The 14,091-nt window shown below is 39.1% G+C and overlaps 1 protein-coding gene across 3 annotated transcripts in view; it reads right to left on the bottom strand.

The window, feature by feature from the left end:
• Nucleotides 1-14,091, bottom strand: part of MPP7 (MAGUK p55 scaffold protein 7) — a 99,763-nt gene that overhangs the window by 54,347 nt on the left and 31,325 nt on the right. For 2 of the 3 annotated variants that reach the window (XM_088533999.1, XM_088533998.1), the window contains 2 exons: nt 7,669-7,746; nt 3,228-3,308 (listed from right to left, as the gene is read on the bottom strand). The exons of the other annotated variant lie outside the window; for it this stretch is intronic. In XM_088533999.1, the coding sequence (XP_088390125.1) occupies nt 3,228-3,308; nt 7,669-7,746 (159 nt within the window). The remainder of the gene's footprint in view (nt 1-3,227; nt 3,309-7,668; nt 7,747-14,091) is intronic. 3 annotated transcript variants of the gene reach the window in all.

The following is a 14,091-nucleotide window of genomic DNA, read 5'->3' as shown; positions in this document are numbered from 1 at the left end:
ACTCAAACACACGCAGCTCGTCTGCTCTTTAATGTTAGAGTCTAATACATGCAGTCCTGTTTAAATGAAGGAAGGACACAAAACTTCCATTTGTTGAACTCATCTATGGTTAATAAGTGTTGTAGATTAAAATGCTAGCATTACTCTTGCATTTTTGCATAATTTCACAGCTAGCAAATAACTATATAATAAGTTTATTCAGCTAGCTGTAATCTGAAGAAAACAAAAGTCTGTCCTACTATCCTTAATGTATTTTATGAATGCTCAGTGTTATCTGAAACATCATACGCTGTATATTTACAGCATACACTAAGTAACATTGAAGTTGTTATTAGACAAGCAAGCTAAAAGACATTTGTTCCTTCTTTTTAAACACTGAAAACAACACAGTACGGAAATTCCTGGTCATTTCACACCAATTTGTATAGAATCCTATAACTGCAATCGCCTGTAATTGCCTGCCAACAAATCTGCAATGTAAAATACATATCTTAAAAATAAGCAAGGCAAACCTGAAATAGATTAAAAATATCTAATTCATGGTTACATCTCAGGAGTTATACAAGTCTTAGATCTGACTACAGGAACTGAAATAAATCTAAGCATCTGCCTGCACTGTTCCATTTCCAAACAGGCCAGGAATTCACATCTTCAAATGTGGTTTATTTTCCTTAATCCCACAGAATAAAACATTAGGTACAGCAACACAGTCCCCCATTCCTTACTCACTTGAGGTTTTACCAAACATACCACACGAACACCTATAATGAAAAGAGTGGCAGCTGTTTAGCAGAACACTACACAAATTACCAAATAGGCAAACAATGTAAAGTGCCAGCTCTTGATGTCGTACAAGTGACAAGAGGTAAAACAGTCTAAAAGTCCGCCGTAGGAAGTCCATAGCAATCAGAACCAGGGATTTGCCCTGCTCCATGACTTGCTTTACTGCAAGGCATAAGTGACCTGGAGTGCTACAGTTACTACAGTCTGGAGAAACAGGCACTTGCGGAAGACAGAAACCTCACCTGGACACACCTGAAGGGTCCCACACAGGCAGAGCCCAGCGCGACCTCCCTGCACTTCATGTCAGCCCCGGCCCCAAAGCGTCCGGCGAGGCCTGCACCGCTCTGCTCTGCTCAGCCTACCTACAGCTGGCACGTGAACACATCCGCCGCTATCCTGAGGTAACGCATTTCACTGGAACCGAGTTTAGCACAAACTCGGTGATACCCCCATACCTCACAGCTCCAAGAAACAGAAGCACAATATCTAAGCTTCAATACACCTAGTTCTAGTTATTTAGTGTCACTCCTTGATCTGAGGTCCTTTCCAACCTCAGCCATTCTGTGATTCTATGATTAAAATATTTTACTTTTTTTTTTTAAATTATCAACTCAGCTGCTTTTTAAACCAGCATAAGAATGCCCTGGAAGTATAAATGTCCTTTAGTAGCTATCTTCCTCATTTGACTGTAAACATTTAATTGTACATTTGCAACTATGACACGAGAGACTTGAAGATGTAAGTTGCTGTACTTACGTTTTCTGAAAGCAATAACGAGATGCATTTCAAAGTGTTGACTCCTGGCCAGCTTAAAAATCAAACACCGCACCCAGGAGGATTCAGGTTCTAAGGTATGGAAATACTACTCCTTGCTGCCTTTATGAAGTTTAACAGGATTCATGTACATCATGAATCTTTACTCAGCATTGGAAATGGAAAACAATAGATTTGCTGGCCTGTGTTCACGGGCCTATATTTTTAAACTGTAGCACAGTTTACACCTTACACACAGACAAACAAGGCCCCCTGATTTCTTCCTGGAGCTGAGAGTTCTGTTCTACTCCCAGGTTAATCATATGAGATAAAACATGAACATAGTGACCCTGGCAGAACCTTGCGATAAGTTCTAGCACATTTTGTAAATCTCAGTTCTGTTGAATATAACAGTCTCAGAAAAAAAAAACTATTTTCTTCTTTAAAACGTTCTTTTGTAGATGAAAACATGGAATAACATTAACTTGTCAAAGTTCCATGTATCAGATGCGAACAGATACGTGCACCAAATTGGCAAAACTTTATGTATCAGATACAAAAAGATACATGTAACAAAACAATTCTGTAACACAAAAGGAAAATATGTAAATATTCATCTACTAATGCTGTTGCCAGAAACTTCCATCAGTCACTCTTTTTTTTTTTTTCACGTTAACCAAGTCTATGAGCTTAAAATTACATTCCAACACCTGTCCCTTTACCCTAGCCATCCTTCATCGCACTGTGCATGTTCTACAGTAGAGCTGGAAGAAGATACAAGTTTGCCTGCAGTCTCCAGCTGACACCATGTTTAAAGCCAGGTCAGGAGAGGAAAGCTTCCCTAGAGGAATAACATGCAGCTAGCGTAAGTATATCCCAAATCAAGCCTATGCAATTTTTAGAAAATGCTTACACAACATTTTGGAAAAGACTATCAGCTACCCTAAGTAATTTCATATGTGGAAGGAAGAGTTGTTTCAGACACCATTTTGCCCCAGGAATGTAGACAAAAGAACAAAACAAAGAAACATTTTCCAGGCATCAGTAAGGCCTGGAATGATACAGAAGGGCTAGGGAATCTGAAGCAGTGAACTGCATAAGCTCAGCGACACTACTCGGACTCAAGAAATCTTTGGGAGGGAACTGGAGAAACTGAGTACCGACATCTTTCCTTTCCCTTTCTGCCCTTGAGAGTGTGGGGGAAAATAATGAAAGTACTTAAAGGAAGCAGCCTGTGCCTGAATGCAGTACTCTCACCTTGCCAACATGATGGAGGGAGAAGTGTTATTTACCAACTCCTCCAGCTATGTTTGCCATGGGATGGTGGGTGCAGAAGACATTGACTGGGCAAAAATATCAGGCATACAGGCAGTTCTTTCCAATGACATACACAAACTCACACGCAAACAATGCAGGAAGGGAAACATTTGTCTTATAGAGTCAAATATCCACTTTTTGGAATACCCACTGTAAATAAACCACAGCTTCCTATGAATTACTTTCATAAATATCAGTAACAGTGTCATAACTTACTGTCAGCGTAGACATGTTTCTTTGCAGCAGGTATTTCCTACCAATAGGGCGTCCCTTGTTAGAGACATGTGTATTCACTAAAGCGGAGTGAAGGCAGCGCCGCCCTGGGAAGCAGCCGCTGCCACCCCCGGGGGAGGCGCTTGCAGGTGCATCCTCACCTTGAGATGGGGCTTTGCCAGCAGCTTCAGCAGCTCCCTGATCTCGCTGTTCGGCGGTTTGCTCTGCAGCTCCTCAGCCAGCTGTGCGGGAGATTGAATTGACACAGACACCATTAGGAAAGCGCTGTTGTACCCAGTGCATCAGTGACAACCAAGAATCTATCTTGTTCAAGGTTATTACTTTCCAGTGTGTTAAAACAGAAGCCAGCATGAAGAAAAACACCATCAATCACCGTGCTTCTTTTTCTGGCCCTCAGTGGACCAGATTTAAGCCAGGCCTTTCGGCTCAGTTTAACGCAAGTAATCATTTCTGGCAACAGCAGAGCCAGATCGCACTCTGATTTATAGCAATGAGGGCAAATCCCAGCACTTCATTTAAGTGAATGGCCCTTTGCGTGCAGACAAAGGGCTGCTTGTAAAAATGACTGGATCAAACTTTGACACTGTCTATAAAAAACAGCTCCTGAATGAGGTGGTGAAATCCATACTGCTTCCAAAAACCCACAGTAGCTGTGCTGTTTAGGGCTGGAATAAGAAAGCAAAGTGCCCCTACAGCGCAAGCAATCTGAACCTTTTATTATGTTTACACATACACTGGAAGCAGCTTGTTAAACGTAAAGCGGGTTAATCATAATATGGTTTATAACAGGTCATCAGCCATTCAAGCCCCCAAAATGCACAGAGCGTGTCCTGACACAGAGATGGTAACAGACGTTTGGTTCCCCGACAGGACTGTGTTTTGGTGAACAGCAGGGCAGGGGTCTAAGGCTTGAGCCCACGGCTGCCTGGCTCCTAAGCTTTCCTTTATCACTATGTTCTCAACTAATCTGGACTCCAGAGGCATCTATTACTACACGGATTCAGACTTCAGACTACTTTTCCAGAAGAAGGAAAAGCTAAAACATTCTTTACGACACTGAACTATAGTTTAACATTCTGAAGCAACATGGCTCATAATCCAAATTTTGATTTCAGATAATCACTTAATTTCTTTGTATTAAATCAACGCCATAGAAATTTATCAAAGACAACTAGTGATTTGAAGAAAGCAATTTTATTCACCTAGCTTAATTTTAAATTCTTACTTTCATTTTTTGATGATTTGAAATTTCAAAAAATAAACTAGTATATAAGCATATTTTGCAGTAATTATGTATAATATATAATTAGAGAAGCAACACCAGGCACATTCTGAATACATTTTTGAACCTTCATATTAACACAGAGTTAAAATAATTGAAACCAAAAATTTATCACCTACATCCACTATAACTCGTAACACAAAATCATTTATCAAACACATCAAAGCTAATCTTAACAATCTTCTTACAACTCTATAGTAGGATTAGAAAAAAAAACTGTTAAGGAAGGTCAAAATGAAATACCTGATGCACATAAGAGCAGGAATCAAGGTAATCTGCCAGAAATTTAGTCTGCAAATTCTGGGGAAGAGCTTTGCCAAGCTGCAAGTCACCTGTGAGAGAAGTGAGCGCAGCTCAAGGATACAGATTCCCCTTTGTTCTTGTTTCATTTTGAGCTTGTGCTGCTTATTACTGGAGAATAAAATGGAGGCATCTGTAGTTTCATTGATCAAGACGCTAATCAGGCAGCAGGAATGGGTGCTCCAGGGCTTCTCAGACGACATGTACAAGCTGAGCTGCCATCTGCTTTGATGGTGCGGGTGTGGATACAGGTACACAAGATATAGAACAGTAAGAAACAAGAAAGAGTACTAAAGTGCTTGAACTGACTGTTTCTCATCTCAGTGCAGCTTAAAAAGCACTTGTGATGTCTAGAGAAAAAGGAGCCCCAAGCCGTGCTCCCTGTTAGCAAACGGCTGTCACCAGGGCGGCCTGCCCTGCTCCTGGCAGTTATGCACTGGATTTTTGTTTCCTTTTCCTGGTGTTGTCAAAGTGCAAAGACTTGTAACTGCTAATGGTAGCGGCTTGATGGGATTCTTTGGAAACAAACATTGTTACTGCAGCTGATCCCCAGATGTGCCAAGGATTGCCAGGAAAGCTGCCAAAGAAGCACTTCCAAAACCCACTGCTGGGAGAGCCAAACATTTTACCAACTCTTCATGAAAAGTGGCTGCTCTTGAGAGGGGAAACCAGAGCAAGGCAGAGCCTGGACTAAGGAAGGAATAACAGGACTGGTGAGTTTAAAGTTTCTTGGGAAAGTTCTGAAAGTTCTCTTGTTAGTATAGTGCTTCCAATAACTTCAAGGCCTAGTTCATAGTGTGTAACTAACTACACTTCAGGACATGTTTGTATGGTTTGCATCAAGGCAGGTCTCCTACATGAGGCATTGCTGCTCCAAAATAAGAGGTAAACTGAAGCTCTGATGGGAAATTCCATGTGACTAGACAGGGCAGAGAAGGGAAGGCCGCTAGGAATACAGGAATGTGCTGGTTGTTACTTCAACACTGAACAGAAGAATAAAGACCTCTATAAACAGGTTTCAGTCATGTTAACAGCCCCCCAAATTTAGGTTTCAAACCAAGCAGGAACTATGCGCTTGTTAATAAGAATACTTCCTAGTTTGTTTAACTACAAAGCAGTTAATATCACTAGGGAAAAAACATTAATTTAACGCATATTGAAATAAAAGTGTGTGTTATATCACTAACATGCTCTTAAATCCCTGAAGCTGACAACCAGCCGGACAAATGTGCCAACATTGACTAGCACTTCAGTGCTAAAACCCCATGTATCTTAGAGTTATAAAAACCATTGTACTTATTATTAATTTACTTAATGTACTACATTAACTTACATGCCTGAAGGTTGCTGGTAACTATTGAAAATACACATAACCCTGCAACGTTATAGCCTGACTTCAGCTGCCAGAGGACACTTCACTTTTATAGGACGCTGCTCATAAAACGAGTGATTCCACTACCCACATGCAAAAATGGAGCAGCAAGAGGATCTTTAAATGAAGCTGTGCATATAGAGCAGGCAGGTGTCTACACACATTCATGTCTTAACATGCACACATTTAAAAAACATTGCTAAAATATATTCATAAGGTAAAAACCTCCCAACCACTCATAACTAAGAAGTCATAGAATAAATTTGGGAGTTTCCAACCCCACACATTTTAAATGGAGCAGAAGAAAGAAGGAAGTTGCTTGGCATTTCTGAAAATAACAAAAACTATGTTTTGCATCCAAAAATAAGAAACTGATTCTTATTAAGAATTTTAGCCCAGAGATCAGTAACACAAATATTAACAAGGATTATTAATATGTCACCAGGATCTTAATAAAGACAATTTCAACTAGCTTTCTAATTTTCAAAATTATTGTTAACATTAATCAAAACTACTCGAAGGTTACAAAAATATTACTGATATATGCCTAATGTCAAAGCTAATGCATTATTATATTTGGTATGTCACAGGATATAGATCTCCTCCCACTGAAACATTATTAAATTACGATATATCCTTTTTTATGTATACTTGTAATATATTTAACTTAAGTGTTTCTTTAGGATGTTGCCATTCTCAATTCACAACATTTAATCAATTGTCTAATTTAAAAATCAAAAGGATATTAACAATGTAAAAAAATCAGCTAAGCTTTTAAAATCTCTATAAAATATGACAAGCTTCAAACATGCTATATTTGAAACAGATCCCAACACATTCTGCCTTTTCCAAAAAACAACCTGAGATCATCACTTGAAACAAAGACTTCTGGATTTCACCTAAACCACAGTTTATTAAAAATTTCTCTGTCCTGGCCTACCTCAAGTTCAGTCATAGTTTATACAGGTGTGTGCACAATTCATCTGAATGCTAGAATTAACCAAATAGCAAGAAATGGCAGGTTGGAATATTTTTTTCTTTAAAATAAAAGTTATAGTAACAGGAAATTAACTACTCCATCAAAGCCAACCACTTCTACGATTTATTTTTTGGTTATGAAGGTAATTTGGAAAGCACCAATATCCATAAATCATTACTGTACTTTTTCTTAAATAGCTTTTTTTTTGAACAACCCTTCTTCCTAGGTATTTTATATGCCTCATTTCTGTACTTTTATCTGTCATTTTTCATGTTCTTTCAGCAGAACAGCTATCTCATTTGTCTTTATTTTTCCAAAGCATTCCTCTTGTCTGTGACTTTCTCTAAACACGAATAGTTGACAGCTCTTTCCCTCCCAGTAGAGTTCCAACCTGTAATTTCTATTACGTAGTTACCAAATCAGAACAAGAGGCTATCTAGATGCAATGTTTTTATAACAGGCAAGTGAATAAATATCGAAGTAGTATCAGCAACAAGCACAGTGATGACAGCACCTCTGGAAACATTTGCAGCTTCTTATGATTTCAGCTCAGAGGATTACATTCATATGTTTGCACTATGAGGAGCTCTGCTTGCAGACAGTTTTTTGGGAGATTTGGTACCAGTGATCTCAGCAGGGGACACTTACATCATCTGCCAAGGCTGCTGCACCGTGCAGTATGGGCACTGGGTTCTGTTTTTCATAGTAATGTAGTTTTTCATGAATCTAGAAGACAATAGCACAAAACGGTAAGTTAAGTCAGCAGCAAAAGAAACATTACAAATAACCCTGATGAGTTAACTGATCTGTTGAGTGCCTGTAACTAAAGAAACATCCTTATAGTAACCTACAGGCAGCAATCATGTAATTCATCATCATCCTCTGTTGAAGTGCTAAGAATATGAAATCAGACGGAAAAAATGCTCAGTATGTAGACCAAGCCACAGAAAAACTAAACATTTGTGATTTTTCTCCCCTGGCTTTCTATGTCCATATTTCTAACATACTGCTTTAAGTATCAATTACATTTTATATTGCTGCTGAAAACACAAAGCATAAAGTGTTTATCCCCAAGATGGATATAAAAAAACCCTGTAAATTATGATTTATGAAGTGAAATAATGGCCTGCCACCCACATCTTGACAGACAGTTTGGTGGAACGGCTGCCGTCATTAAAATAATTCAGAAACAAGGACAAAGAAGTGCTAATACAAATTCTAACACATGTCAAGGAAAAGGGCACTGCTCCACAAATTAAAGTCACTTAGGAACATCTAAAATTTTTAATGTAGACTCATCAAAATGAAAACTGCAGTGTACTTTGGTTCTTTGAAAGGGAGAGAGGATATACCATCATTTAAATATGGTATATGGTGATGGTATATGATGCCAATCTCCTTGCTCCTTCACAATTCATGCATTTAAAATTTGAGATTTTTTCCAGTGTTAAGGCTTCAAATATCCGAAATACTTCAAAGCCTCCAACAGGTTTGTTAAAGGTAACTTGAGAATGTCTGAAAGCAATTAATTACACACTGTATTTTATTTACATTATTCTCAAGATATATCAACACATGGACGAGCTGGGGAACCTGAGGCCTGGTGGGGCTGTGGGGCTCTGGGCTCTGCCGGGGACTCCCTTGTGCATCACTAGGGTTTGGGGACCCCCCACGCTGCCTTATCCCTCCCTGGCACCCATGGGGTCCTGGCAGACTCCAGGCACCAAACAGGGCATCTTTCAGGATTGGACATTCAGAAATTACTGTGAGCTGGCTGGCCGGCCTCTGGTTTGCACTGACTTGTTCCCTCCGGCCTTCCCTCATCTTTCACATTTGCTCTTTTTCTGCTTTTCGTCACTTCCCAGCGCTCCCTGCTCCTCCTCCCCATCCCCATCTTTTGAATTCAGACTCAACTCCTAACAACTTTGTGACTGAAGAAAATAACACCATGTGCTTGCCAGTTTTATTGTTCTTTCTGCTATGTCTCATAACACTTTCTCAATCCAAGTCTGGTTTTATTCATTTAGGCTGTAGGTTCTTTGAAGTAAAGGTCATATGATACCCTGTTAATGCAGTGTGGCATAACAGGATCTAAGTCTTAGCAAATTTATCGCGATGATGCAGGAATCTACTAAGATTACTTCTGCAAGTGGCTTGTTAAAGGATGTGACAGTCCTGGAATGCCAAGATGAACCATGAAGACAAAACAGTTGCTCATTACTAAGAGATCATGTCATAAAATGGTTTCTGCTGACCTGTATTTCTACTTAGAACATGAGTTTGAATTCTGCTTCTGAACATAGCTTGTGTAGACCTCATTTACTCACAAAAAGTAGGAGTAATCTAAACTGGAGGTGATCAAAAGCATAAATGACTGGAGAAGTTCAAGTTTCCAGCTTACAGAGCATGGAAACGAAACAAAACAAGCAGCTAGAGCTTCCCGAGTACAGCCAAAATTCATGGTTTACTTAAGACTGCGAACCTGAATTTCTGAAAGACCTAATAAATCAGAAAGGCTCAACTTCACCATATTTTATTGCTTCAGCCAACATTTTGATTCTCTCCAGGCTGAACTTCAGTCAGCTCTGAGCTTAAAAGCAGTTGCCTGTGGCTACCTCCCACGTTCTCGAGAAAATAAAAGAACTACTTCCGATGGAGCTGTTTTTAGCCTGGACAGCCCGCAGGTGCCTTCACCACTGAAAATAGAAAAAGGAAAAAGAGAGCCCAGACCTCCTTCTGTTGGCCACCCATATGAGGAAAAAAAAAAAAGTTACAGAATTGTAAATTCTTGCAACAAAAATGGCATTTCAAAGAAGGTATTATGTAACTTTGACAACTGACTACTGGCACTGCCTATAACAAGGAAATGACTGAAAACAAATTTTATTTTCCTAGAACCGGGTATCAGAATTCAGGAAAATATTTAAAGAAAATCATTAAAATTTTTAAATGAGTTTTTGGGTGAGTTGTAGAGAATAACGGACAAAACAAATCTTAAGTATACAATGGAAGCTAATCAAACGATCAAGAAAATTTAACGTTAGTCCTGGCCAGCGCTGGGCAGCAGGTGCTGCCACGTCGGGGTGGAGGTGCCGCTCCTTGAGCGAGGTGGCTGGTGCCTGCGAGGGCAGGCAGGGCACCGGCACTGCAGCCGCGGCCACTTCATCCAACCCCCAAGACAGGTTCTGTACAAACACTTGACAGTATTTTGTCTTCTTGGGGAAATCACCTTTGTTGTTGTTTGCTTGTTTTTAACCAGATTGTATCTATCTGCAATATCTATCTTTCTTCTCCTTATAATTTAACGGAGTTTTCTAAGCAAAATAGAAAGCACTGGTGTATACACAAAGCTGCAATAAACTCACGAAACGGGGATTCCCTTCCATATCAAGTATAAACTTACCATACATATCAAAACTATAACTTCCTACTGCTTCTCTACAGACATTGCCCACTTCTAACTTCTGGATAACTGATGTATTCTTATTGTGTACAGCACTTATATGTAGCAGGTTCTGAATGCAGCAAAATAGAAGATTTTGTGCAACTTTACTGATAAACCCAAAACCATCAGTGAGGCAAAAATATATTCATGTTTTTGCAGGCAGCTAGCATAGTCCTATAAGTAAATCTTGAAATAGGATTTAGGAATAACATACAAGTAAGCCCTGTTCAAATCAAATATATTTTAAAAGTATTTCAGAATGACAGTCTGTTTTTTAATATCTTAAAAAGTATCTTTGGCTAGTTTCAAAGAGCTAGTTAAAATGTTTAATATTTAATATTCAGATGCTTTCTTAAGTAAATGTCCAGTTCAAACAACTCAGCAGTTAAAAAGCTGTTAAGACTGTAACTTATATGTGATATTTTAATTTATTTTTTAGGTCTTCATGCTTGATCTCTGCTTATTGTGACATTTTTGAATTAAAGGATAAGGACTGTGTGAGACGCACTCCTCATTTTTTGTGGGAGAAAAATCATATACTGAATACAGCAGGAAGGTGGAGAGGTAAGAAGGAGAAGACGGGAGAACTCGCATTTTCTTGTGTTTAAAAATCATATTGCCTTTTAAATATAACCCCACAAGTGACTGCTGTAAGAAGGGTAAGTCACTTAACAACCCCAATTACTTTAAGCCCTTTACAGGTAACAATTAGAATTGGCTGATTGATTTTCCCCCTATATCACACTTACGCCAGCGCAAAGGCTATGAAATGTCATGGGAGGTGACTAAAACTGAGTAAAAAATAAGGTGGTACAAATATTTTGCAGCTTTGTAAAACTCACTCCATGAGATTAAACTGTAATTGAAATTAAAGCTATCCTGAAACTCTGAGAGAAGCATGACAGTAGATTCAAAATGCTAGAAGGGAGAGCATTGACCTATTTCATGTTTTCAACCACTTATGTGAGATTCATTTTAAAGAATTCTATTCAACAAGAAAGGTCTTGCTTATATTTTGTGGCTATGCTGGAGGTCCAGCAGCACTGATACTACTGCCATCTCTTCAGCAGAAACCTGTGGAGAGCCTACAACTGTAGCATGCTTTAAAACCCAGAAAACACGTAACGTCTGTTTTAAGTTCTGCTGGCATTTAAGTATAAAGCTGAAACCCTGGAGGCCTCTTCACAGATGAGACCCAGCCTGTCAAACCAAAAGTTACGTATCATAAACAAAACACACCAGGTTGTTCTGCGGAATAGATGGCCAAGTTCCTGGGGTTTGGGGGTTTGAGTGTTTTGAACGACCTATCTTTCACTTTCCTATCTTTTTCACTGTAGGGTTCTTCAAGCAGTCTTACCAGGCTCTGTGAAAACAGACAATATACTTTTGAGAAAGGCCACAAGAAGGAAAAATTATCATTTGCAAATTTAAAAAATTTTGGCACATTTGCAGGCAAGGTAAATTGTGCCTGAATTTTCCCAGAGAGATTGAGTTAAGTTTTCTATTAAAAAACAATTGTAGCAGAAATACATTTTCTTCACTGTCCCCAGTCTGAACTATTTCAAAATCCACAAGGAGCCTTTTTGTGTCAGACAAACGAATATCTTGAGCAACAAGTCTTATCAAATAAACCTCCTTTCTCCTTTCAGTTTTGTAAGCTTAGCTACAGTTCCAGTATGTATGCAGAACAGTACCAGTTTCAGGTACCCCAGCTCCATTCTGGGAAGCATCTCCCTTAGTAATTTTATTTGTATTTACTAAGTTCCAATACAGTTGCATGAGGATAGCTTTTTTGAAAGGCTCTAAAGAAGAACAAAGCAAAGTCAAAGAAGTCATAAACTACATGCCCTGCTCTGGAAATGACAGCTTATCTGAATATTACAGCCCAAGATTTATTTGGAATGTGATAGGAACTTCATCTACAAAGTTTCTGGATAATGTAAGCTCTACCAGCTGCTTGCTGAGGCAAACCAAAGCACCTTCAATTGAGATGATGGGAGATTTGTGTCAAAATCGCACTTCTGGCACGAGCTAGAATGCCAGTATCAACCCACCTACCAAGCACCAAGGCAGCAAGCACAGCGGGACAGCCCATGTGCTGGACACGGCATCTCCCCCGAGGGCTCTCTTGGGCATACAGTATGCAGCACACCTGAAGTAAAAGCATTGGGAAAAGAAGCTGCTTCTCGACATATTGGCTTGGACACTTGCACAGATGCTTAAAGTTCACTAAAGCTTCAGGTTCACATACACTTTGCACAAAAGTCTTTAAATCCCCTACTGGCACCACAAGCTGGGGAGATGATGCTATCAAGAGGACCACGCTTAGACTAAAGGAGCCACAAAGGATGAAGAGAACATAAAAAGAAGGAAAAAGAGGAGCTGATCAGGCCTCAAGTGCTAGTTTGGCTTCAGTTGTAATTCTGTGTCCAGCATCTGCAAGAGAGATCATTCCAGGAGGGATGTCAGGACAATCATGACTATGAAGGACACATTTTATCAGTCGTGACAGAGCTTGCACAGGGAGATTTCATGATGAGAATTACTTTTTTGTTTGTTCACTAAGGGCACTAGTCTAATTCTGAGGCTTTGATATTGAGTTTGCTGTCTAAAGTGAGTTAAAACTATAGGTCAAATTCAAATTAATTACTTGGAAGGAACAAAACAAATGGTGGACTACAATGTAAAAAGTGAAAATAACCATAAAAATTCCCAAATTATAATTACATACATTACATACAATTACGTAATATTGTGTGCTGAAAGAGCATACATACATTGCTTGAGGTAAGATTTTAATTTCCACCTTCTTTTCTCTTCCCAGAAGCCTATCATATCAGATTAGAGAAACAGAATTGTTTTGTTGTTTATTTTCAGCATTTAGTGGGTGTCTGCAAGCCTATTTACATAGAGGACAAATATGGAGTGAATACAAAGCTACTGTGCAAGCTCCTACAGTCTGTATCACTGCAGCATTGGCACGTTAATGAATGCAGATAAACAAACAGCTCTACAATAATGTGGCATCATGAACACAATAGGTGTAGGAAAATTGAGCTGCAAATCAAATGCCAACTGCTATCTGCTACCCATTGCAACATCTTGAAAAGTGGCTTGTTCAGAACACCCACAGCTTTTAAATCACATTCAGTAAAGGCCAATTGACTTGGACTGCAGTTAGAGACACAGAATATTCCTAAAAGTTCAGCACTCTGTATTTCAAAAAAGGACAGACAAAATAAAAATGCATAACTCATAGCTACCTACTCAGAGTTTGCTTTAAATTTCATATCACAAAGCAGAGAAAACCATTCTCCACAGTAATTTTCAATTGCATCTAAAAAATTAAATGCTTGCACAATGCAGACAAGTTTTCAGAGAACCATACTACATGTATCAAAGCAAGCCTATGAAGCCATAAAAACAGATATTCAGAATTCTCTGATTTGGCCCCATTTTCCACAGCAAATGACTCATCTCTACAGGTGAGCAATTCTCTCACGTCTCTCTTCTTATAAAGAGCAGATGACATTCTGAAGAATTCACAGGCACGCCATTGGCGTGGAATATTTCTGCCTGAACAGGTGTCAATAAAATGGAAAATTATTCAAAACAATATGGTTGGG

This window comes from Tinamus guttatus, unplaced genomic scaffold (assembly GCF_059628265.1).
Source record: "Tinamus guttatus ecotype Peru unplaced genomic scaffold, ASM5962826v1 Tinamus_guttatus_pri_ptg000530l, whole genome shotgun sequence".
Lineage (NCBI taxonomy): Eukaryota > Metazoa > Chordata > Aves > Tinamiformes > Tinamidae > Tinamus > Tinamus guttatus.
Note: the sequence above shows the minus strand (reverse complement) of the source record. Positions and strands in the feature narration are given on the sequence as shown.